Source organism: Gadus chalcogrammus, chromosome 9 (assembly GCF_026213295.1).
Source record: "Gadus chalcogrammus isolate NIFS_2021 chromosome 9, NIFS_Gcha_1.0, whole genome shotgun sequence".
NCBI lineage: Eukaryota > Metazoa > Chordata > Actinopteri > Gadiformes > Gadidae > Gadus > Gadus chalcogrammus.
In genome coordinates, this window is record NC_079420.1 from 2,192,424 (window position 1) to 2,217,221 (window position 24,798).

The following is a 24,798-nucleotide window of genomic DNA, read 5'->3' on the forward strand; positions in this document are numbered from 1 at the left end:
GTGCTTCCACAAGTTTAAAAAAGAATGGGCAGAAAAGGAACTGCCAACTAAATCTATTTAACATGGGTAGAAAGTTTCCATGGAAGCTCTTGGCTGCTGGTTCCCAACACAGCTCCACTGTTGCGTTCAACATTTTGGGACTTTTGGTGACTTTCACAAAAGAGATGAACTGGTTAATACAATAAACAAGACATTTGAAACTTCAGCTACATTTTTATCTATTTGTACTGCCTTTGACACTGGACTTGCGATCGAGGCATCGACGCGGACGTTCATTCACATTGTTCCCAAAAACAAGAGAATAGATGGCTAGATAAAATAAACATCAAGACATACAATTCTAAAAAGAACAGATGAAGCAGCTACCCTTTTTTCCTTCGCGGTTTGCCTGAGCAGCGCACCTGTATTTAATAGATCTGTGAATTGTCACAATTTCTCAGAATCAAAGGTGAAAGTAGAAACGGGTGGCCTAAAGCTGTCATATTGTTCACAGACAAGTTTAAGTAGAAACGGGTAGCCAAAAGCTGTCATATTGTTAGTTATCACAGACAATTTTTAACAAATGTTCTGTTCCCGGACAGAACCTTAGTTTGGAAGTCGTGCTTATTGACAGGACAAATACTCCCAATTGAAATACATGGGTTTGAAATTTGTGCTTTTTGACACGAAATTTAGAAAATATGTATCCCTGATCACGTTTCAATAGATTAAATAACGTGACAGTGTCACGTATTTTCGTGAGACTGGGTTGAAATATCGCTTAAGTATTCAAGTCCCCTCTTGGCAACTTCTTTAAAAGAAATCAAAAAAACACATTTGAAGTTATATTATGACAAAATAACTTAAAACTAAACTCTATGTTTTTGTATTTTTTAAATGACCAGAAATAGAGGTCCACACTTGGTCGATGAAAACCGATAGTCCCCTGTTGGTAGGGTAAACGTGTGTGTGTGTGTGTGTGTGTGTGTGTGTGTGTGTGTGTGTGTGTGTAGGTGTCCATGAGTGTGCCTGTCTGTGTGCGCACATGTGTGCCTTTGCGTGTGCCTGCATAGGTGTAAATGCGTTTCTATGAAACCCGATCCAGAGATGCTACTTGAGGCCTGGCTCTGAGCTCGTAAACACAGAGTCCTGCCAGCGTCTCTCCGCCAAGCCAGGGCTCGCTGGTCGCCGTGCGGGAGGCCGGTCTGCTCTCTGTTTGTTAAACGGACGGATTCTGTTTGATCGTGTATGCCAGTCTGCATATGAGTCATTTGGTCGGGGCTTCTGGTGTAGGCTCTCATAACAAAAAAGTCGTACGGACTTCTTAAACTCTGTAAACCCAAATACTTTTAATACTTTTCTATAATGACAGACACCCTACAGTAAGTCACAAGTGACTAGAATACAATGTCACTAATACAATTAACATATTGTATGCATGCATTTAGTGTGTGCATTCTTAAAGCATAATATAGTGCTCTGTACAAGTCGTGCTGCACAGATCCAGAATGGTGCGAACAGCCGGCCTTTATATGTGCTACAGTAGGAGCCATTGTCTCTGTGGTGGTGTGTGTCCGGAACCCTGGACGGAGACATAGACGGGATGGAGTGTGTGTGCAGGCATGTTTTTGTTGTGAATACGACAATGGCACATAAAATCTGTGCGTGTGTGTGTGTGTGTGTGTGTGTGTGTGTGTGTGTGTGTGTGTGTGTGTGTGTGTGTGTGTGTGTGTGTGTGTGTGTGTGTGTGCGTGCGCATTCGTACGATAATGGTACAGCAATCTGTGTGTGTCTGTGTGGAGAGATGGCATGGGCTTATATTTGTTCACACACACACACACACACACACGCACACGCACACGCACACGCACATGCCTGCTGAGGCCTGCCCACTCAGGTCCAGCGCAGACCCTGCATTCCATCAGAGCACCCAGGGGTCGCCGATCGCTCTTTGAAGGGGGCTCCGGTGACTCATAACCCGGGGTATCAAGCCGTCCAGCCCCTGTCCAGTATCCCCCCCTCATGCTCCCCCAGCACACACAGCGCCCCCGCTGCGGAGATCCAGCTCCCACTTCCACAGAACACACTCACCCAGGGATCGGGTGTGAATACGTCTTTTGTATGTGCTTATGCGCAGTATGTGTGTGTGTGCCAGAGAGAGACGGAGGGATTCTGACAGACAGTGCTTTGTATGCACGGATGATACAGTTTTATCAAATCAAAGTATGTCAAAACAAAGTATTTTTATCATTGTTTCAAGTCATTTTTTTAAGCAGGAACGACGATTGGACTAAATTCAACGTTATATAACTCGCTTCCTGGACTCCTTTTACGTATGAGACATGCTTATATCTTCCTCTTGGTTTTTTCTAGAACTCCTGTTCCCACCGTTCATGTTTCATGGAAGGTTTGGATGACGTCCCTCATCTCTATACCAGATGGAGCCGTGAACCAGAACCCGGCCCCCGACACCTGAGCACTCTGCTCGGGACGGATGCTTTTAGCAGCTCTGCAGTGTGGCCATGGGACATGACATCATTATCAATGACATCAGCATGACCTGCACTGTACCGACCTGATGCAACAGAAGATCAGTGTGGAAAAATCGGTCATAATATGAAACCAAAACGAAGTGCATTTACAATATATTAAAATGCTAAATGTAGAAATGTATCTAAATACTAAAATGCTTGTTAAAGTAATAGTTATTGCTAGCCACACCAGAACTATGTACTGACAGCACAATGTAACGACAACCAAACACACAATTTCAAAGTTACAAAAAATAGGCTTTGAAAAATGTAACGTCTGTCGGTCTGTCCGTTTGCATTTGTCTGCCTGCCTGTCTGTCTGTCTGTCTGTCTGTCTGTCTGTCTGTCTGTCTGTCTGTCTGTCTGTCTGTCTGTCTGTCTGTCTGTCTGTCTGTCTGTCTGTCTGTCTGTCTGTCTGTCTGTCTGTCTGTCAGCCTGTCTGTCTGTCAGCCTGTCTGTCTGTCAGCCTGTCTGTCTGTCAGTCTGTCTGCCTGTCAGTCTGTCTGTATGTCAGTCTGTCTGTCTGTCAGCCTGCCTCTCCCTCCATGTGTGTGTGTGTTGGGCCGGACCCGTTCCTGTGTTTCAGACCCAATGGTCAGACCAGAGCTTTGGCTTCCTGTGGTTCCTCCAGCCCTCCACCCACGCAAACCCAACCCCGACCCCCTGCCACCCCCACCCACCCCCACCCCCCCCCCCCCCCCCCACCCCAACCCCCCCCCTCCCATAACTGGAGACAATGCAGCACTGTGGTGGATGGAGTTGGATGGAGACATTATTGGGCTGTCAATACTGTACTGTTGAGGCGATGAAGGGGGGTGGGGCCAGAGCGGGGGGGGGGGGTCAGGGGCGAGCAGCAGTGAGACTCCATGTGTGAGATATGGGACCAGAGCGATGGAATGCATTGTGATATGAGAACCTGTAGCCCGACGCAGGGACTTTCCTCCGGTGCTTCGGCGCCGCACTCTGCTCCTCTGCTCCTGGTGTCACATTCACAGACACACACACACAGACACACACATAGACACACACACAGACACACACACAGACGCACACACAGACGGATGTGCACACACACACAGACACATGCATGCACACACACATGCATACACACACACACACACACACACACACACACACATACACACACACACACACACACACACACACACACACAGACACATGCACACACACAAACACACACACACACACACACAGGCACACACACATACGCACACACACACACACACAGACACACTCACACAAACACACAAACACATGCATACAGAAATAGTTTGTACTATGCACTTTTACATGCTTTATACTCTAAAGAGAAATGTGTGTGTGTGTGTGTGTGTGTGCGCGCTGTTTGTGTGTGTTTGTGCGCGCTGTGTGTGTGAGTGCACAGGTGTGTGTGTATGCGTGTGCACGTGCGGTGTGTTTATGTGTGTGTGTGTGTGTTTGTGCGGTGTGTGTGTGTGTGTATGCGTGTTAAAACGAGTGGTGCTTTGTTTGGACCGGACGAGGGAGTATTTGATTTGGGAGCTCAGGTTCGTGGTGTGTTGGGCGCTCATTGTGTTTCCTGGGTGCAGCGTCCCATGGCAGTCCTTGTAAACGGAGGACGTTAGCAGGAATGCTATTAGCTTTGGTGTGGCTTGAAGGAATGTATTGTCCTTTATGACATCCTGTCCTTCAGGAAGTAAGAATGAAGAATGAAGATAATCCAGATTTGATAAGCAAACATTACCCCGGATAATACCTGCACTTTGGTAAACCTTGACACAATTTTAAGGAAGTTGTTCCAATTCACAAATTGTTAACATAACTCATAATGAATGAAACATGGAAACATTTTCAAAAGGCATTTCAAAGTTATCCTAAAATTGTGTTGTAAAGGAAATTCATACTGATTACAAAAGGAGAGCTATTCAAGTATTTAAATGAATGTTCTATAAGGTACTGTAGTGCTTGTTAATGTATTATAGATAGTGCTGTCAGTTAAACGCGTTATTAACGGCGTTAACGCAAACCAATTTTAACAGCGTTAATTATTTTATTGCGCGATTAACGCAATTTATTATTATTATTATTATTTTTTCTTTGGCTCAAAACACAGAAGCAGTAGCCTGACTGCTATGTTCAAGGCAGTATGTTTGTATGTTCATCGTTTAATTGCACCATAGGATATATGGTGCGAAGCACCATAGGATTCCATACTGTTACACTGTGATTCCATACTGTTATACTGTGATTCCATACTGTTATACTGTGATTCCATACTGTTACTGTGATTCCATACTGTTATACTGTGATTCCATACTGTTATACTGTGTTTCCATATAGTTTTATTGTTAAATACATTGGTCAATAGTGGTCCAAGGGTGTGCATTCCTCTGCCTTTTTACAGTTCTGAATCAATGCGCTACAAATCATAACATAAAACAACGGTGCTCTCTTCTTCAGGTGCAGGACACCGAAGAAGAGAGGTTTATTCTGCTTCTACCACAGTTACCAGCAATGGTGGTGCATTAGCTACGCCTACGTTCATCTATAACATTAACGCTGTTTTGGTCATTTCAAGCAGTTGTACCACTTTTGAAAAATCAATGTCATGCACACCCTCGTAATGTAATATGGACCAATCCGGATCATTCCGGATCAAGTATTAAACAGTGCAGTGGTATAGACGGTTGATCCGGATCCATCCGGATCCCCCGGGCAGCGGTCCACCCGGGGGTAACACGCTGTTGTTCTGTGCTCTCGCTGGGTTTCCCCGGGTCTTGTTGGCCATGCTGTGGCTTGGCTCCCTGCTCCGAGGGGTCAGGGGGTTTGTGTCTAGCGGGGTCCCCACCTCCAGCCTCGCTCTCTGCTACACATTCCTGTGTCTCCTCGCTCGGCCACAAGCCCCCCAGGACAGCTGTCCCGCAGCAACATGAGACACACGTCCAAACACTGCCCTGCCAGCACGCTGCAAGGGTGAGTGTGTGTGTGTGAGTAGTGGTCTGTGTGTGTGTGTGTGTGTGTGTGCGTGTGTGTGTGTGTGTGTGTGTGTGTGTGTGTGTGTGGTGTGTGTGTGTGTGTGTGTGTTTGTTGTGTGTGTGTGTATGTAATGGTGTATGTGTGTGTGTGCATATAATGGTATGTGTGTGTGTGTGTGTGTGTGTGTGTGTGTGTGTGTGTGTGTGTGTGTGTGTGTGTGTGTCTGTGTGTGTCTGTGTGTGTGTGTATAATGATCTGTATAGGTGTGTGTGAGTGCTTGTATGTTTGTGTTTGTGTATATAATGGTCTGTGTGTATGTGTAGTGGTGGGTCTGTAGGTGTGTGTGTGTGTGTGTGTGTGTGTGTGTGTGTGTGTGTGTGTGTGTGTGTGTGTGTGTGTGTGTGTATAGTGCTGTGTGTGTATCTGTGAGCATATGTGTATGCCAGTATATAAGTGGATTTTATCCATACATAAACACATGTACAAATGTGCATGTCTGGATTAGTGCATGTTTTGCACATTTGTGTGCGTGTGTGTGTGTGTGTGTGTGTGTGTGTGTGTGTGTGTGTGTGTGTGTGTGTGTGTGTGTGTGTGCGCGCGTGTGTGGACCATCACATTCATCAGATTCTCCTTTCAAAAACGGGGCCTACAAAGAGAGGCTCTCCACAGGCTCAGGAAGTATCACCTTACACCGACATGTGTTGACTTGGCTTGTTGTTCTTAAGTGTTTCCTCTATATTTATCTCCAGCGCATGGCACCACCACATAACAACAATTAAGGGTCCTGATGAAAGGGCCGATGGCCAGCTATCACTCCCCCCCCCCCCCGAGCAGCAAACCGTGTTGATCCCATCTAAGGTACCCAGCGTCCACTCAGGGCAGCACTCAACACACCTGTTGATCTCCCTTATCATTGATTAATGATGGTCTACATGTGATTTCCTGTTTTATAGGAGTTTAAAAGAGGGATTGATTAATGATAGACCCCATGTGATTTGTGGGCGTGTTTTTACATCAGCCTCAAGGAAGCGTAGGGGACAATGTGGTGGGCGTGTCTAGTGGGATTCCCCCTCCGTATTTTCTTTCCACAATGTCATTTACTGAACTTCCCCGCCCTTTCAGGTGTGTCTGAGCTATTCCAGCAGGCCAAGACAACAGAAGGTCAAGTCAAATGTTGTTTGCTTGCTTTTTCCTTAAACCCAAACCCTTTATAGAACATAATGTTAGTACATTATTACATTATTATATTTGTTATGCATCCGAGAACGCATGCCTATCCGTGGTCATCTGCAAAAAAACTTTTGATTTAGACGGAATTGCGATTTTGACCACATACCACAGAAACACGATGTATTTATAACAGGCCCCCCCCCCTCGTCCCTCGGCCAGGCTAATGCGCTGTGGAGACGTTCTCCGTGTACACCCGTGCATTAAGGCCAGGGTGTGGGTGGCTGAGCGCAGTCTGGGGAGTTCTTCTTCTATGACTAAGCACTCAGATATGAATGTCCAACGAGGCAACAAACACTGTTGCCATGGGCACAGACTGAGCACGGAGAATTAGGAGAATGGCGGTCTTTGTTCACTGGATAATGAAGGGTAAATACCGCCGATGTGTCCACTGGATCTGATTTGGGAATGGGGATGGCTTTTTCGTTTTTTATTCTGTCTTCAGGGATGATGAATGAGGCGCGTGATGGAGGTTGAATCCTGGGCTGGGCTGCTCCGCCCAGGATGTGAGACGGGGTCACCTTCGGTTCCCCTCCAACAACCTTAGAATATCTGGGGACAGGAAGCGAGATCGGCTTCATCTTCTGTTCTTTCCAACCTTCGGAGATCTACTGTGACCCGGAAATGAGATTTGATCCTCGGTTTCCTCGAGCCTGAGAAGATCTGTTGTAGATGTGTGTGAGAGAATGTGTGACGACAGAGTCGGAAAGGGGTGGGGAACGCATACATAGCATTGCTGTCTAGAAATGCGCTCAGGTATTCACTCACCTGAGAGTGACGTGACCGCAAGATAACTGCTAGACTATCTTCAGGCTATCATTCATGAATGAGGACATTGGCGTAGTTTAAAGCGTCATTTATTTATTTTTTGACTAAAAAATAGGAAAGAGCCAAGGACTATGACGTGTACCGGGGAGACTGTTAGTAATCTCATGACCAACCGACCCAAAGGCCTTCCGGCCTCGATGCTTGTTTGGTTTGAGCCATTCGGTGTTTACGCGAAGGTCACCAGTGTCGTAGCCTGCTGCCGTCATACTGGGTTTAGACGGTAAGAGCAGAGTCTGTGAAAGAGATGTGCTTTAGGCATCGCGTTGAAGCCGCTTGAGGGTTAAGGACCTTTGAGGAGTGAAATGCACCACACACTTACAGAAGTCATTTCTCTCTGGAATACTCAGGATTATTTCCTGATTATAAAAATACTGAATGAGAAATACTAGAAGAACTTCAGACTTTTCAAACCAACAGCCTGGGCAGTTAAATACTGTACACTGTTCATTTGGCCAAATTCCAAAAATGGCGTAGTTTGAGACGGAGCCAGTGGAGTGGTTGTTTTAATAGAGTGTGCTTCAAAGGTGGGGGAGGGGGGGCTTACAGGAAGCATGGAGGGCGGTGGGTGGAGGGGGTGGTGGTGGTGGTGGAGGTGGAGGTTGGGGGTGCATCCGGAGGAGCCTGGTGGCTCCCCAGTGGCTGGAGTCGTCCCAGCACACATCAATGAGGCGCGAGGTTCCGCCAGGTAACCTCAAAGCTGCCACACAGGACGGTCAGGAAGTAGTAAAGCTCCTGATTACAGATGGAAGGAGCTTGATGTGTGCTTCAAAAGAAAGCCAAGTCAAGACATGACTCGCCAGGCTCCTGGAGAGCTGGGGGAAGGCTGTGTTTCATGACCCCATCGAACGCAGGGTAACCAGTAGAATCTTTGTTCACAAGCACCAGTACAAACTGGTATTTAATTGTTCTTGTTCTGTTTTCCTATTCTAATACTTTGTGGAAGGTAAGTCGCTAAAGTACCCAATGAGTAAGTAGTAGTAGTAGTAGTAGTAGTGGTATTAGTAAGAGAAAGTATTAGTAACAATGTATTTATAGCTTGGGGAAGGTATGTGGATTTTCCAGTAGGGCTGAAAGACATGTATGCACAGTCACTCTGAAAAGAAAAGAATGGAATTGATGGACATTTTAAACTCCTTGAAGAGGCTACGTGCTGGGGTGCCTACGTACGTGTGTAAGACTGCACAGTGATCGCTGCTCAGACCCATTATCAGTGAGGAGCGCATTGTTCTTCAAGACTCTAGAAAGGCGATCTTAAATCCCAGTTATTATTAGGGTTTTAGAGAGGACCTGATGGATGGGGCTTTACGGTGAGGGCAGGAGGCCACAGTCATGGCCTCGCATTGTTCCCTTCATGCCCACTTCCTTGAACTCATACTCAATTAAAACTCTAAAATGAAAGTGAAACGGAACACACACACACACACACACACACACACACACACACACACACACACACACACACACACACTCACACACACACACGCTCACCTCCTCATCCTCCCCTCGTCACCTTCTTGACCTGAGTATTGTTTTTAGCTCCCGGTTATGTGGCGGCGTGGGTGGCCTATATATATATACCAACCTACGATGAGGCGGCTTGTATGAATGAATGTGATTTTTATGACGTTCAAACAAAGCAGTCTCTGATCCCTGGCCTACCACAAATTGCCTCTTTGGGGACATTAATGTTGTTCTAAGTCTAAGTCTGTCGGGTAGTAGTCGGTGTAGTTGAGCTGCTGTCAGAACACACGCACACACACACACCCACACACACACACACACACACACACACACACACACCCAGGCCTAACCCCATTCATGACCTCTCTGCCTGGACAGTGGCGTCACATGGGTCTGTGTGAGATTAGCGTGGTGCCGATTGGTTAGGGGGTATTTTTAGACCGGAGACCCGTGCTCTGTGGTAATACTCCTCAGCCCTGGACACCCCTTTGATGTGCTCATTGTAGTATGATCCAACTTCAAAGCCTCAGCAAATGGCTATGGGTATGTCGCCGTGTGTGTGTGTGTGTGTTTGTGTGCGCGCGCGCGTGTGTGTGTGAGATTACACTTGCGGCTAGTAGAGTCAACTTTCTATCGCCCCTGACTCCTAGACACCTGCGTTCAGACAACCTCCCCCTTCTGGGACCAGATTACAGTAAGGGCACGCCCCCGGGGCGAACTCATGTGTGATTGAAAGCGAGGACAAATTAACAAAAAGATTCAGCCTCAAGCTTTCGCATTGGTACTTGGATAGCAGCCAAGTGTATCGTAGGTTGCCTCTCCTCGGTTGTTCCGTTCCCCGTCACCTGGCCGCGACACACCTTGCACTGAGCCAAGGTGTGTTCAATGGTCGTGCGGTTTGTCAATGAACGCTGCTATCAGGTCTGTGAAGGTATGAGTCAGGCCGGAACCTGAGATAACAGGTGTTTAAGGGACTTTCCAGTCTTCTCTCTTCACTATGGCACGTCTGGTATTCACTTCAAGAGGCCGCCAAGGCGACCAGGGAAATGTGACCGTTTAAAAAAGGAGAAGGAATGACAGCATTGAGTGTTTGTCTGCGTAACGGCTTTCATACAAGATGGGTCACAAGGAAATACAACAAGGAAGGTTTTTTATGGCAAAAGTGAATATTTATTTCAATAAATAGACTAGACACATGACGGACACTGAAACAGTAATAATTTAAAGAACACAAGCCACTGTTCCATGAACACCACATCCTTGAAACAATAAATTACAACAAAAACATAGGTTTGAACTTCTTCTCGGAATCACTTATCCTAGAAAAGTTTGAGAAAAAGAAAATGCTTTTCACAATGAGAGTTCAGTCTTGCGTTTGAAATTCTCTGTCTCTTTGTCGGGGTCAACCTTCTGCCTTTGTACGGCTTCCGAGAGACCCGTCCCGAGTAATCCTTCATCCCTGGACCGGATGGGACCGGAAGATGTCTCCTTTTGGTCCGATTCTGTCTTCATGTTCCATAATGACACTGAACAAGAAGAGAATGGCATGAAATTAATATCACGTGAACAAAAACGCAATTATATATTCTTAGCATAGCAGACATAGTGAGATAAGAGCCAAAATAATTATTTTTGAATACATTTTGATTGGAGTTAAGAACTATCATTTACCATAGTGTTCAATGTGCCGAGTCGCTCACGGCGCCCTGGCCAGACGTCTTTCCTGCTGCCCAGGCGAGGCGCTCTCGTTGTCCTGTCGCGTTTTAAAGTCCTGGATAGCCTTTTTGTTTTGGAAATCTATCAACGCCATGGTGATCACGGCGTTCCAGCAGTTGTCCTCCGCCGAACACCTGAAATCGATTTCCTTATTGTCCATAGTAACGATGGTGAAGTAGACAAACTTCCCGGTGCGCTCCACACAGTCCACCTTCTTGATGGACTGAAGTTTCATCTCTTTGCTCTTGGAGCGCTTCTGCGTGTCGGCGTAGATGTTCAGGCTGTCCGTAGTCAGCACGCAAGTTTTCCTTTTCCAGAACTGGAGAAGGTTGTCGCTCCTCTTCTCCAGCTCTCCCTCTTTCAGGATCTGGGAAATCTCCTCCGCCGACATTTTCATTGTTTGTGAAACTTCAAGTTGCTTCGTCAGAGTCTCTTTTTTTACGAGTAACCGGCAGATGTGGTAAAATCCGTTCTGCTTGTGTTCAGCTGTCCGAAGACTCCGATGAAGGAGCTTCTCTGCGTAGGCTTGTAGATCCAGAGTTGCGTTATGAATGGACAGGGGTGCAGGGCTATATATACGCCGGGACGGCCCGTGCCCTTCCCCCTTGACGTCAGCTCCTTTCGGAATGCTTCAGCAGTTGCCGGCGGAGTCGCGAGACCGAGCGTGGGCGGAAGTCAAGCCGAGCAGGGAGAAAGGGAGGAAGTCCTAATGTGGAGCTGATTGCATTTGACACAGCCTTACCTGTTAATGTGTAACTAGCACAACTCCGAGGAAATGACTCAAATGACTGACTTACACGGCTGTAATTGACTTCCACTTTATAATAGATTTATGAATTTACTAGATTTAAATAATAATAGAGGCCGTACTTCCTGGTCGACTTTGGCAACGTGTATGGCGTTGTTCATTGTAACCACTGGCATTACCGTTGCTATGTGGGAAGAGGGAACAATGCAGACATGAGTTTTATTTGTAGAGGGCACGTTGCTCGCATACAGTCGCACCTTGAAGAAACAAGACTCATGAGTTTCCAACGTCAAATTATTATTGGGTTAAACACGTAATCTTCCATGGAACCACTGAAGTGCAGACAGGAAAGCCCCAAAGAAACCCGGAGAGCTGGCCTAGCCCTACAAACTGGCCGAGGACAAAGGGGATCTCAGATTGAGAAGAGGAATATTGAAAGTGAACACGTTGGACTGACTAATTTGGACTTGGATACCAAGAGATTAGGCGTAATGCACTTTGATGACATCCTCTGCTGTATTAACGATGCTAACATCAGTCATTGTACCGCCATCATGCCCGGGCAAAGGTGCCACCATCAGCCAATCTTGATTTATGGGCTCCAGGCAGGGTTTGGTTGTCCCAGCAGCAGTGAAGCAACCAGGCAGTAACAGACCCACACATATACTCTGACACCCTACACTGACGCCAGCATGACTGGGGTACACTAAACTCACTCACACATATGCCCCTACACATACAACACACATACATTGTCACATCCTCTAGTCTATATATGTATGTATATATATATATATAAACCGTCTAAACGTATGCACACATATGCCTCAGACTGACTCAGATTTATGTATGCATATGTTTGTGCTTGATCTGTGTGTGCCCTCTTGTAATGCAGTAACATTGAATTTGATCATGTAGACATCTGAACTAACGAAAGTAAGACTCATATTGTATACTTTATTCCATGTATTAATGCATCGCATAGACAGCGCACCCAAAGACACACCCCTTTAACAAATATACCAGTGTTCTGTGGAAAGGATGGTTTGCTCATTCCTGCAACAATTATACAGGCAACATAAAATCACCACTTAGGACACGATATGATTCATTTTAGCGCAGAGTGTGAGTCAACTGGCCCACATAGCAACCAGAGTTTACATAGTGATAGCATGTGGTAGACATCTCCCCTGCCTACAGAATTACAACCCCACAAATGCACACACACATATTTTTAATTTGTCAGTGTGTCTATTTTCCTCTTGCCCTGTGTGTGTGTGTATGTGTTTGTGTGGGTGTGTTTTTGTATTTTTGTGTGTGTGTGTGTGTTTTTATGTGTGTGTGTGTGTCTGTGTGTGTGTGTATGTGTGTGCGTGCGTGTGTGGGGGTGCATGTGTGATTCAACAGGAACAGGGTTAGACAGTAAGGCGTGCCCGTCAAACAGGCCACCTTCTAAAGCCACAGGCTGTTGCATGCTTGGACACGTATGCACGTGCACAGTCATGGATGGTGTGTGCATTTGTATTTGTTATTAGGAAGCGAAAGGGATACATTAGGCCCTCATCAGATGACACAATAAACACATCATTTTTTCAGTCAGTCATTCCGATTTAGGAAGGCGTAATTCATCACGTTATATCAGAGTCCATTGACTTATACATTTCAACATTAAATGATTGACCGTCGTCACTGTTTTCCTTTTGCCTCAGCACTAACGTGGAGACGTCCAGGAGAAGTCTGAACCATCTGGTGCCGCTAATAGGCCTATTCCCAGGAGCACAGCCTGCTACGAGCATCATCACGGCAGCTCGTTATAACGTTCAGCGGCTTGGAGGATGAGTAAACACCATTAGCGGGAGTGGAGGAGGGGGCCTGTGTGTTTCTCACCGGCCTGCTGTTGTTGCTGCTGCTGGGTGGTGAAGAGAGCGAGAGGGGCCGGTCATCGTACGTTGTTTGGGAACGGGAACCGGGGAACGTGTTTTGACAACCTTGAGTACCAATCTCTCACCCCGCCGCCCCCACACTTCCCACCCAACACTCCGGTACAGGCCCCAGGAAACGAGCTAGTCACAACACAGCTCTGCGGAGAGGCAGTCAGACAAACAGACAGAGAGAGAGAGAGAGAGAGAGAGAGAGAGAGAGATATGAGAATACTGTTGTCAATAATGCACGCTACTCTTTGCCAGAGAGGGAGGGACGCGATGCAGCAGCTTTGCAAAACACGGTTTGATTCCCAGCTCGTCTCCTTGTCTTCGCACCTTCATGTTGCGTATGTTCATTGATAATATGCTTATTAGATGATAGGCTTTCTCCCATCAGTGTACTTGTAGAGAGGCCATGTGTGAGGCCTGTCATGTGTGTGCATGAACCTCTGAGGATGTGTCCGGACGCACTTTTAAGAGTGCACGCTTGTACGTGTGTGTGTGTGTTTATGTGTGTGCATGCACTATGATGAAAATAAATATGCCAGCTGTGTGGACGGGCAATAGTTATACCGTTCTGGATTGAGTACGTATAATTGAGTGGGACACAGAAATCGGCAGCCGGAAATTTTGGTCTGGGCGTGAATGAACACAACGTGTGCTGTGTGCTCAGAAGGTGCTTGTGAAAACGTTTGGAAGATGCTTTGAAACACAAATGCTGCAGTCTGTCCATGTGTCCGTGTGTAGAGTGGACATGGTCTGCGTGCCACCCTGATGTGAACCGCCTTCTCCTGCAGTTCCTGCCGCTTGCTATGACCCCGTTACCAGCAGGGAGAGGCCCTTGGCCCCTGGCCCCAGTGTTCCACCCCAGGAACAACCGGTTAGGAAGAGGCTGTGTTTACTTCAGTGTGTTTTGGAGCCATCGTGCACGTGGGCGGGGAAGGGCTCAGCAGGTGGTTGTACCAGAAAAGGCCCCTCTTCCACTGCTTGCCCAGACATGAAGCTGGTCTGTGTGTGTGTGTGTGTGTGTGAGTGATGTGTGCTGAACACGCAGGGCACATCCTGAGAAAGGCAGCATAATCAGCACAGTTTAAATGCCATTGTTGTTCCTTCTGCTACAAGAACACACAGTCCCGTACCGGTTCTTCTCATGTCTGTTCTTTGGCAATTGGGGAGCACTTTTAAACATGCACTTCAATGTTTATCTAATTAATGCAAATTGATTTCAATCTCATCATGAATGACAAAAAGGCGGTATATTAATAACTGTGGCCGTCAACTTATCACACTCATTATTTTGTTTGTCCATTGAAGCCACTCAACAATTATATTACACATTTATTTTCTACAAGAAGTACAAAGAATTGGTCAAACAAATTCCATCTATTTTTTAAACCCATGACAAGTTAAATGTGAGTTAAACCGTCACATTGGTGTGATAAATGCAATATTAATCGATAAAACATTTGGATCAAATTCATAGTTTCCTACAGAATGCATCGATTTGGGAGGTGAGGTATTCTGGCGTAACAAAGGCTTGCTGAGGGCTGTGTGGTATACATTCTGCAGTTGGTGATCATCAATGAGTGGTGACATGAACTGCAGCCCAGAGGAAAGCTAGCAGCTAACAGCTGCATAGCATCACAAACACAAACACACACACCTAGACATAAACACACAAACGGCTCTGTGTGTGCGTGTACATATGTACTTACACACACAGACACACACAGAAACACACACATGCTGCTGTGGCCTCTGGTGACATGGCCTTGTCATGGGACTCAACAACTATTTAAGGCATTGTTCCGATAAGCCGTGTGTGCGTGTGTCTGTGGCCGGCCGGGAATTCAAGAGCGTGGGAAACAGAACAAATGGTGCAAGTGAGCGGCCGACAGACAGACACAGCCCTGTCGGACGAGCCCTGGGTGTGACACGAGGACGACAGGAATGGTCGCTTCCAGGTATAGAGGGCAGTCCCATGCACGCAATGAATGCACATCGCCAGGTGGTTCTGTCTGATGCCCAAACCCCATGAATCATGACGCATAAAGCCCTCCTTTAACCACACCTCGCGTTGGGCCTTCTTGCATGCTGAAAATTCTGTATTGTAGGTTTCATTTTCATTTATTCTGAGGCTACTCAACATGTTATTCACAGCATCTCAAGCTTTGATAACGTAGCATATAAGGATATGAGGACAGAAGGACAATAGAAGGGTCTGATCTGTTCGTTCAAGCTCATAACTCGTCTCCTCGCTCAGGCTCCAGTGAACACCACCATGTTAGGCCTGCTTGCTTGGGCTTTGCGTTGGCCGATGTTGGAACTGAATTGGACGAGTCTGAGACACAGCACGTGGTTCACACATGCTGTGTCGCCGTTCAGCCGTCACAATGAGCCGTCTAACATGGAATACGGCCGGTTAAGATGGGAAAACTGCCCGCATGCGGTTTCAAAATGCTAACAATGGATGGCATGCAGGTCTGCAAGCCTTCTGCCATCCGGGAATGTAGGGTCCAATGTGCTCTATGCATGGCTTCCCTGCAGCTTAAATGATAAACCGATACTCTTCCACGCAACCAACTCTAATCTACGAGGGATCGAGAAAGGTCAAGTGCTTTATTTTAACGAATGACCGAGATGAACATATTCACGCTTTGATTCACATCTCAATCAGATCCACAACCTTTAGTTAGTGCTGCTGCCCGTCTTTTAACTAGCACTAACAAATGTCCCCCATACAACCCCTTTTTTTATTACTATTATTTGTAAATCGTATATCTTTACCCTACCATATTATCACTATTATTTCAGCCCTATTTTTAAGCGGGCAAGAATGACAGCCAGAACCACCGGTCCACTATAAGTAAATAGCCTAGCAAATGGAATATATGTATAAGAGACCATACATATATATATATGTATATACATATATACACACACATAACACGCACACACAAAACTAGCGTCTATAGTTATACACTTTAATCAAATGCTTGTCTGAAAATGGATCGATGATCAAACCAGGAATAGTAATTACAATGACTCATCCGATCTGGCGCCGTGGAAAACCACACATTTCATGTTAGTCAGATCTTGCGGTGTCTGCCACCTGTACGAAGCAAGAGGCGGCATGCGTCCTCTAGATTAACATGGCTTTGGATTGAGCAAACCTTTCCTTATTTCGCCCCTCTTTTGTTTGACCGGATGGAGGTTGGTCAGGTCAGCCCAGTGTGGTCACAAGTTAAAGAGTGTGATTCAAGTTCAACACGTCACACCTTGTTTCCTGTTCCATTCATAAATCTGCAGATAAAGCTCAGCTGCGGCTGATAGTAATGCTCAGATGTGCTGTTCCCATAAATACCAAGCAACCAATCAGTCATCTTGCATGCCAAAGTTTGATACAGATATCATACAGATTGCACATTTTATTGTCGGCTATACTTATTTTTGACTGAGATATTTTTTGTATCAGATAATGAAGTCAGTTGACCCTGGGACAGTCTTTGGATGTGTATTTCTCACTTTGTCCCTTTCTTCTCCATGTTCTACAGTCACTTCAGGATCCCTCCCCAATTCCTCTGGCTCATATCGTTTCAAACAAAAATTGTTTAGTAAAAGTTGTTTAATGGAATAATGACAAAGCAAGAACCCTCCCACACGCACATTGAGTTTAGATTCTATCAAATTTCCAGGAAATAACCATAAGTTTGCTACAATCCCAGAGTGTAGTCTAGGCCACATCCTTGTTTGCTTTCCTCGCTGAGGTGTTTGTCCCAGACTCTTCAAGGATGCCTGCCTGTGTAGTATACCAGAAGCCAGTACTAGTCGGTCAGATGCTATTGTGTAATGTTTAAAATAACTGAAGTGGAGAAAAAGATAACATTCGAATCTCAAAGCTTACTCAAAGCAACTGTGCTCTTTCTGCTGTCACTTCTGGGCCCGTTCGCTACGATGGGATGTAATATAAACGCAGCTACTGCCCCCTAGTGGTGGTCTTGAATTGCGTAGGACGGTCAAAAGTGCAGACTTATTTACTGTCCTAGCAAGCAAGCCAAGTGTTTGCACTTCTCATCCGTCTGAGCATCATCCTCAACCATCTGCTACTTGACTAAGTGCTACTGAGTGGGCTCTGCTACTGCTGGAACAGCTGCTTCCATAGCTGTAGCTTGTGTTGAAACGATGACTGATTGGGCAGCGTACTGAGCACAGCTGGGAACCCTGTTGGATTTGAGAACTGTTAGGTTTGCATTTCATTTTTCGGGAGACGGGATTTAATTATTTTGATCAAATCCCTTGGGTGACCTCCAACTGCTTATGGTATTTCCAGGCGGATGTTGACTTCAGGTGCGCTCCCACTTCTGATGATGCTACTCCAAGAATGGTATACAATCTGGTGCGGCTAAGGGAACGTTGGTTTTTAAAACCAATGAAAACAAACTCATCAGAAGTCCGCCAGTGCTCACGGAATGCCACCCATGATGGGGCCCAATGCATTAATTTGCATAGAGTTAAACAAAGTGCAACTTATTTTAACTTTACATTTATGCAAAGTAAAGCGCAAACTATTGAGCCCTGTTGCACTCATTTGAGGCAGCCCAAAATCCTATGACTATATGGAGTCAATTGACACACATTGTTTTCTGGATGAAATATAATCGGAGCACCACTTGCTAACAATCTGATAGAATGTTACAAACCAAAAAAGAGAAATACATCTTCAAAGAGAGCAAGCAATCCAACACTTTGTACGTTTATATGATCTTATATTATTATCCATCAACAATGATAATGGACCATGGCGCCATCATGTGGAAAACAATACATACCTGTAGCTTTGGCAAAACTAAGTTTGATCTAAAAAAGAATAAATTGGGGTTTGCTGAACAATATAATGTATAGACCTACTATATTTTCTTTTACTATTTATTAATCAATATTGTATCAAAAATGGAACCTAAACTGCACTTGTCGCATGAGCCTTTTGTACATCTAGGAACAACCGATGTCTTATCATGTTAAATAATGATGTTAATGGTCATAATGATTTAATCTCTGCAAGCCAGAATGTAGACACCAGGGCACGAACCTATCTTGGTTTCTTCATTTTCTTTGGTAAATGTATTTTCTATTCTGTGATTTAGCGTTACTGAAGAGGTTTTGAATTCATTTATAAACAACTATATATGTCGTAAAAGGCAGATATGTCCCAACTATGCTTTCATTAAGATATATATATATATACACCGTCATATAATAATGACGGTGAGCACCATATCTACGACCAAAACAAATGTCCCATTGGGCCCTAAAGTCCTGCCTACGCACCTGCATCCAAAAACATACATAAATAACCTGCGTAATTACTGTCGTGCGAATGGCCTTATGTCATGTGCTTGGGGGAAAGAAAACGAACAGCAAATACAGAATATGCATTATATGCACATACAACGGTATTGTATGATTGCTATGATATTGTATGATTACAAGTGTCCGCGTCTGAAGTTCAACTCCTGCTTGTGCGCATGCTGCTGTCGCCTGTCACCTAATTGTTACTTCCGTTTTTTTGGACATATTTGATTGGCTGACAGCGGACCACCTGACGAGTTTTGGTCAGCGTGTGCGTCAGTAAACTGACAGCCATTGTCGAAAGAGAACTTATAGTTGTCATCAGGGGTTGAGTGAGTCCTGTTGAATGAAGACTAACCTTTCAGAATATATTATCAGATATAATTCATTACCCAAGGAAATGCATTTTCCTTTGTGATTCTTATCGACACGTTGCCGACGATAAGTCAGTGACAGCATCACCCGGCGTCGGCTTTGATCTGCCAATGTGTACGTACTTGTTCCAACAACCGGCTTACTATTGCATTATCCAGCGCATAGACTACTCTGTCCCTACAGTGTACCCGCAATAATCCCTAATCGGTTTGAATTAGAATATACTGTGACTGTTGACGTTAGCTAAATAGTCCCTTTCGTTTTGCCTTGAGCTAACGCTGGTACCGTTAGCCAGCCTGCTCCAGGTTAAACAGGCCTTTGACCTGCTGTAGTGATCTAGTGAAGGTTTACCCAGAGGTTGTCCCTGTGTGACCTATTTCGCCATGATTCATTTTTTTTTAATCATGTTTGTTCTCCACCTCACAGATTACTGACTGGCCATTGTGATAGAGATCAAAGACAAACTTATCAAATGTCTGGATTGATGTGCTCCCGCATCCTCCAAAAAGCCGCAAGCTGCACGTTGTCATTCAGTTGCAGTGCGTCTTTGCAGGTGACTTTCTCACTTATTTGATACATATTCGCAAGGTTTTGTAGTCTATTAGCTAATCTTTCAAGGTGCATTCTTGATCGATTTGTTTAAAAAGTTGATCAGCGTTACCGATGACTATCAAAACGTTAAAATGTGTCCAGTGGATGCAGATCGGTGGTCGCTCAACAGCTGGGGCTGTAGGTGGGCGGAGCCTCTCAACTCGTCAGAATATGGACTTCCAGCTTAACCAGATCCAAGTCAACAGCATTTTACAAGCAAATGAGCAGGTAATACCCACAAATGCATGTATTACTATGAGCTTACTATAGACCCAACCTTGTGTATGCAGTAAAACGGTAGATTCTTAGTGTCATGCTATTGAATGTTTCAAACACAGTTGTGTGTGTGTGTGTGTGTGTGTGTGTGTGTGTGTGTGTATTTCAGGCAGTGAGTATCCCTTGGTTTGATGGCAGAAGTCTCAGTGCCGTGAGAAAGTTTGAGAGCAACCATCTTGCTGCCAACACACCTAATGAGGACCGCCACAGTGCTGCCACCTGCCTACAGGCATGTTCAGTACACCTCTACCGACATATACTCTGATTCATTCATTCATCGCGTGCGTGCGTGCGTGATGTTTAACCCACTACTCCGTCTTATTTCTGACGGTGTAGACGCCAGGAACGCTCTTCGGCGTGTTCGACGGACACGGGGGCTGGGCCTGCGCCCAGGCGGTCAGCGAGCGGCTGCTGTCCTACGTCGCCATAGCGATGATGTCCCTGCGGAGCCTGGAGGAGCTGGAGTGGCTGATGGAGCAGGGCCGGCCGGTGCCGGCCGTCCTGCAGTGGTACAAACACCGAGGCGACGTCAGCTACCAGAAGTCGGCCTCCTTCTACAGAGAGCAGCTGCGGGTGTTCTGGCAGGAGCTGCTGGACCACGGGGAGCACAGCGACGGCATGAGGTGCGTGTGGTCAACAATGACCTCCTCTTCCTCTTCACTTCTCCACACTTCTTTCTTCTTCCGATATGTTGAAGTGCTTTAAGTTTACGAAGACTTGGATCTTATCCGTGTCAAGACCGTTCTCTATTGCAAAGTTAGACTGTAGCTATTGCACATGGACATCCAGTGTAAAATATTATGCACCAGCAAACCCTACGTTTTCAGTCAGGGCTTAATGACGTAAATCGTTTGTTGTCGTGTCTGTACAAGATAAAACCATGCCAAAGCTTGTTTATGATTGGAAATGCAATTGACATTGTTGGAATGACCCTAACGAAGATGTATTTTCTGTATTCAGCCCAGCAGAAGCTATGGACTATGCCTTTAAACGACTAGACACAGACATCTCTCTTGAGGCCCAAGTGCCCCTTTCCTCAGACCTGCTGAAGAGCACAGCCATCCAGGTAATGGGAACGGGGGGGTGCCCCATTGGCTTTGTTAAAGGTGACATATTATACCAGCAGGCTTGAGTTTGAATAGCCATTAGATAGATGAGTAACGTTTGCTACGGTCCAATGGGCAGACTGGTAGACCGATCTATCTAGCATACATCTAGGTGGACACACCCACTTGTGATGTCAGAAGAGGCCGATTTTCCAAACAGCTTGTAAAGCTAATCCCACACACACCTGGTGGTATAATAAGTCACCTTTTCTATATTATTTATCTTTGGTGGAAATGGGACGGTTGACTTTGTGTCACAATCATACTACTTTTCAAACAAAATAAAAGTTAAAGGATCTGAAACCAGTGCTCCTACACATTAGTGCTGCACGATTCGATTATGGTGGACATAATGGGATTGCGATGTAATAAACAAATGGTGACATGAGTCTACTTGCTTGGTTATCAAGGAAAATGCACAAAGATTGCTGATCGTTTTAAAATGTTTATTTCTCAACTCAAACATACAAACTTAAACAAGCATAGAAAAATACAAAAACTAAAAAATGTGTACAGTACTGTTATCAAAATAACAATATTTTACAAAATTGAATAAATAATAAAAATAATATATTTTTCAAAACAAAGGCATTTCTGCAGTGCAAACTTCTCAAAAGTACAACTAAATAGAATAAATAAGAAAAAATACAACTTAAATCTTTTTAATTTTTCTGCACATTTTTTTATTTTAATTAAATCGCAGCCTTTGCGGTTATACAATCACAAAGGTTGATATTGTGATTCGATGAATCGTGCAGCAGCACCCCTCCCCATCACCCCGTCTTCGCGCTACTCGCCTGCAGGTGGCGTTCACGGGCTGCACGGCGTGCGTGGCCCACCTGGACCTGGAGGGGATCCACGTGGCCAACGCGGGCGACTGCAGGGCCGTGCTCGGGGTGCAGGAGGACGACGGCTCCTGGACCGCCCTGCCGCTGTCCCGGGACCACAACGCCCAGAACCCGGCCGAGCTGCAGCGCGTCCGGGCCAGACACCCCCCCTCGGAGACGGCCACGGTGGTCTCTGAAGACCGACTGCTGGGGGTGAGAGACGCACCGGATGGAAAGGAGCGGAGATGCAAACGAATGACTCATGCCAGTACTAATTGTCTTATACTTGTCTTACACTTAATTTAATGGACCGTCCATTTCATTAAGATATACGATACAGCTGGGGTTGTCCCTCTTGTGTACTCATAGCTCGAGTACTGTAGGCTTGTGCTGCTCTACTTCTTGAAAAACTAGGTTTTCACAATCAATGTCAGACAACACTACCTAAATAGGCACGGTAGGTGTTTATATTGGTTCATCTAGCTTTGCAAATGTGTTTGAGGTCCTTGAAATTAGTTTTAGTTGGTCTAATCTGAAGTGCCCCATCGACAACCAAGGCGCAGCGGAAGTCGTGTTCTGCCTGGTTCTGGTTAGGTGAGACAGGTCTTAATAACCCCGCAGTGTTATGCCTGGTTCTTGTGGGGTGAGACAGGTCTTGATGCCCCTGCTGTGTTCTGCCTGGTTCTTGTTGGGTGAGACAGGTCTTAATGCCCCTGCTGTGTTCTGCCTGGTTCTTGTGGGGTGAGACAGGTCTTGATGCCCCTGCTGTGTTCTGCCTGGTTCTTGTGGGGTGAGACAGGTCTTAATGCCCCCGCGGTGTTCTGCCTGGTTCTTGTGGGGTGAGACAGGTCTTAATGCCCCTGCTGTGTTCTGCCTGGTTCTTGTGGGGTGAGACAGGTCTTAATGCCCCTGCTGTGTTCTGCCTGGTTCTTGTTGGGTGAGACAGGTCTTAATGCCCCCTGCTGTGTTCTGCCTGGTTCTTGTGGGGTGAGACAGGTCTTGATGCCCCTGCTGTGTTCTGCCTGGTTCTTGTGGGGTGAGACAGGTCTTGATGCCCCTGCGGGCCTTCGGCGACGTGAGCTTCAAGTGGAGCCGGGAGCTCCAGAGCAGCGTTCTGCAGAGCCTGGAGTCGGGCGTGGACCTGGACTCCCTCAACATGTACCACCACACGCCGCCCAACTACCTGAGCCCTCCCTACCTGGACGCCGCGCCGGAGGTGCTGTACCACAAGCTCCGACCCCAGGACCGCTTCCTCATCCTGGGCTCCGACGGCCTCTGGGACGAGATGGGGAGCCAGCAGGCCGTCCAACTGGTCGGAGAACATCTCAGTGGGGTGCACCTGCAGGTATTTATCTGCTGTTAGTCACTGGCTTTGTTTTCGAGCTAGCTCATTTATGGTAGATGCCTTTTCCATTTAGGGGCGGAGCTATATTACCTTTCAGGCTATTGGTGTCTGTACTCGCCAATTAGATTTGGGGGGTGGAGCCAGAACGTTGGATTGATTTTGCCTGGTAACCCAAAACTGCCAGTAACATTCTATCCTCCTAACTCATGCTATAGTATAAACCAAAACCAAAATAAATAGTATTCCAACCAATCACCGACCAGGGGTGGGTGTGGTGGGGTTTTGCACTGCGTTCATGATAGTTTTTACTGGATGCACGAAACACGGAAGGGAGGGGCGAGCGGGCTCTGTTTGTTTGGGATCTCGCTTCAAACGCCGACAGAAGAGACGTCACCCAACATCGCTGATACGACCTTTAAACCTTTCTCCTCCATATTGATCCCTTCACCTCCTCGGTCTGGTCGCTCTCTGCTGCCCCCTGCAGGCCCCGGTGTCGGACCAGCGTCTGAAGCTGGGTCAGATGCAGGACCTCCTGCAGAGACGCCGCGCTCGGGCCACGCGGCCCTCGGACCTCAACGCCGCCACGCACCTGATCCGGCACGCCCTGGGCACCAGCGACGGCGGCCAGCTCTGCCCGGAGAGACTGGCGGCTATGTTGGCCCTCCCGGAGGAGCTGGCCCGGATGTACAGGGATGACGTCACCGCCACCGTGGTGTACCTCAACTCGGACCTGAGCAAACCCCAGAAGAGCTAGCGGAGACCCGGTAGTCTCTCTACCAGACGGCCTCACGGGGTGGAGAGGACCGGATCCTTCAGCACACACAGAGACAGTGACCCATCACGTATTCTAGGATATTTCCTTGTATTTTAACAGATTGATTTTTATGTTAACATGACAGTGGCGTGTTGTGTTTATGTACGTGTGTATTACACAAATATCTCGCCTAGCTTTAATTGTTACCATTGTAACAGATTTGACACAGGTTGTTAACAAGATCCTTTTTTAATTGTAATATACGTGTCATCTATGTGCAGACTTAATTAGTTAAGGAGCCACAACATTTGTGAGCCACGATGCTCCATCAACCTTTTACTGGGATGAGACCAGTCCCTTATGGCACAAAGAAACCAGAGCTGCCCGCTGTGAAGTGCGGCCACCAAAGAATATGCTCATGCGCGTTGGACCATTTGATGCAATTGGACAATCATTTTTCTTTTTTAATTAAAAATGTTTACAGGATAAGCTTTTATCTATTCCTTTTTTTGAGTTGTTTCAATAAAGTAAAGTATGAACCATAATGTCTGCTATTTTCTAAGTCTCTGTAGCTAATAACAAACAGAATTGAAAGCGAGCACCTGTTCACATTTAATTGGTAAGCAAACGGGTAGTTGATGCAGCCCCTGAGAGTGTGAACGCAAACATGCATTTTATGTTTACATTTACTATGTAAAATTTACACCTACGTAACTGATTGATCCCATTTAGATTGTCGTTTGTCCTCAGATTCACATCTGACAATGTATATTTGAAATGTATTTAT

At 46.1% G+C, this 24,798-nt stretch overlaps 2 protein-coding genes across 2 annotated transcripts; one reads left to right on the forward strand and one right to left on the reverse strand.

The window, feature by feature from the left end:
- Nucleotides 1-9,814: 9,814 nt before the first annotated feature.
- On the reverse strand, nucleotides 9,815-11,463 carry phlda2 (pleckstrin homology-like domain, family A, member 2). Its single transcript, XM_056598695.1, has 2 exons — nucleotides 10,674-11,463; nucleotides 9,815-10,528 (listed from the first exon to the last, which is right to left on the reverse strand). The coding sequence occupies exon 1, from the start codon at nucleotides 11,113-11,115 to the stop codon at nucleotides 10,699-10,701; it is 417 nt and encodes a 138-aa protein (XP_056454670.1). The 5' UTR covers nucleotides 11,116-11,463; the 3' UTR covers nucleotides 9,815-10,528; nucleotides 10,674-10,698.
- A 7,517-nt stretch (nucleotides 11,464-18,980) lies between these two features.
- On the forward strand, nucleotides 18,981-24,567 carry pdp2 (putative pyruvate dehydrogenase phosphatase isoenzyme 2). Its single transcript, XM_056599383.1, has 9 exons — nucleotides 18,981-19,226; nucleotides 19,539-19,665; nucleotides 19,806-19,931; nucleotides 20,089-20,208; nucleotides 20,316-20,602; nucleotides 20,940-21,045; nucleotides 21,889-22,125; nucleotides 22,958-23,257; nucleotides 23,742-24,567. The coding sequence occupies exons 2-9, from the start codon at nucleotides 19,585-19,587 to the stop codon at nucleotides 24,009-24,011; spliced, it is 1,527 nt and encodes a 508-aa protein (XP_056455358.1). The 5' UTR covers nucleotides 18,981-19,226; nucleotides 19,539-19,584; the 3' UTR covers nucleotides 24,012-24,567.
- Nucleotides 24,568-24,798: the final 231 nt, after the last annotated feature.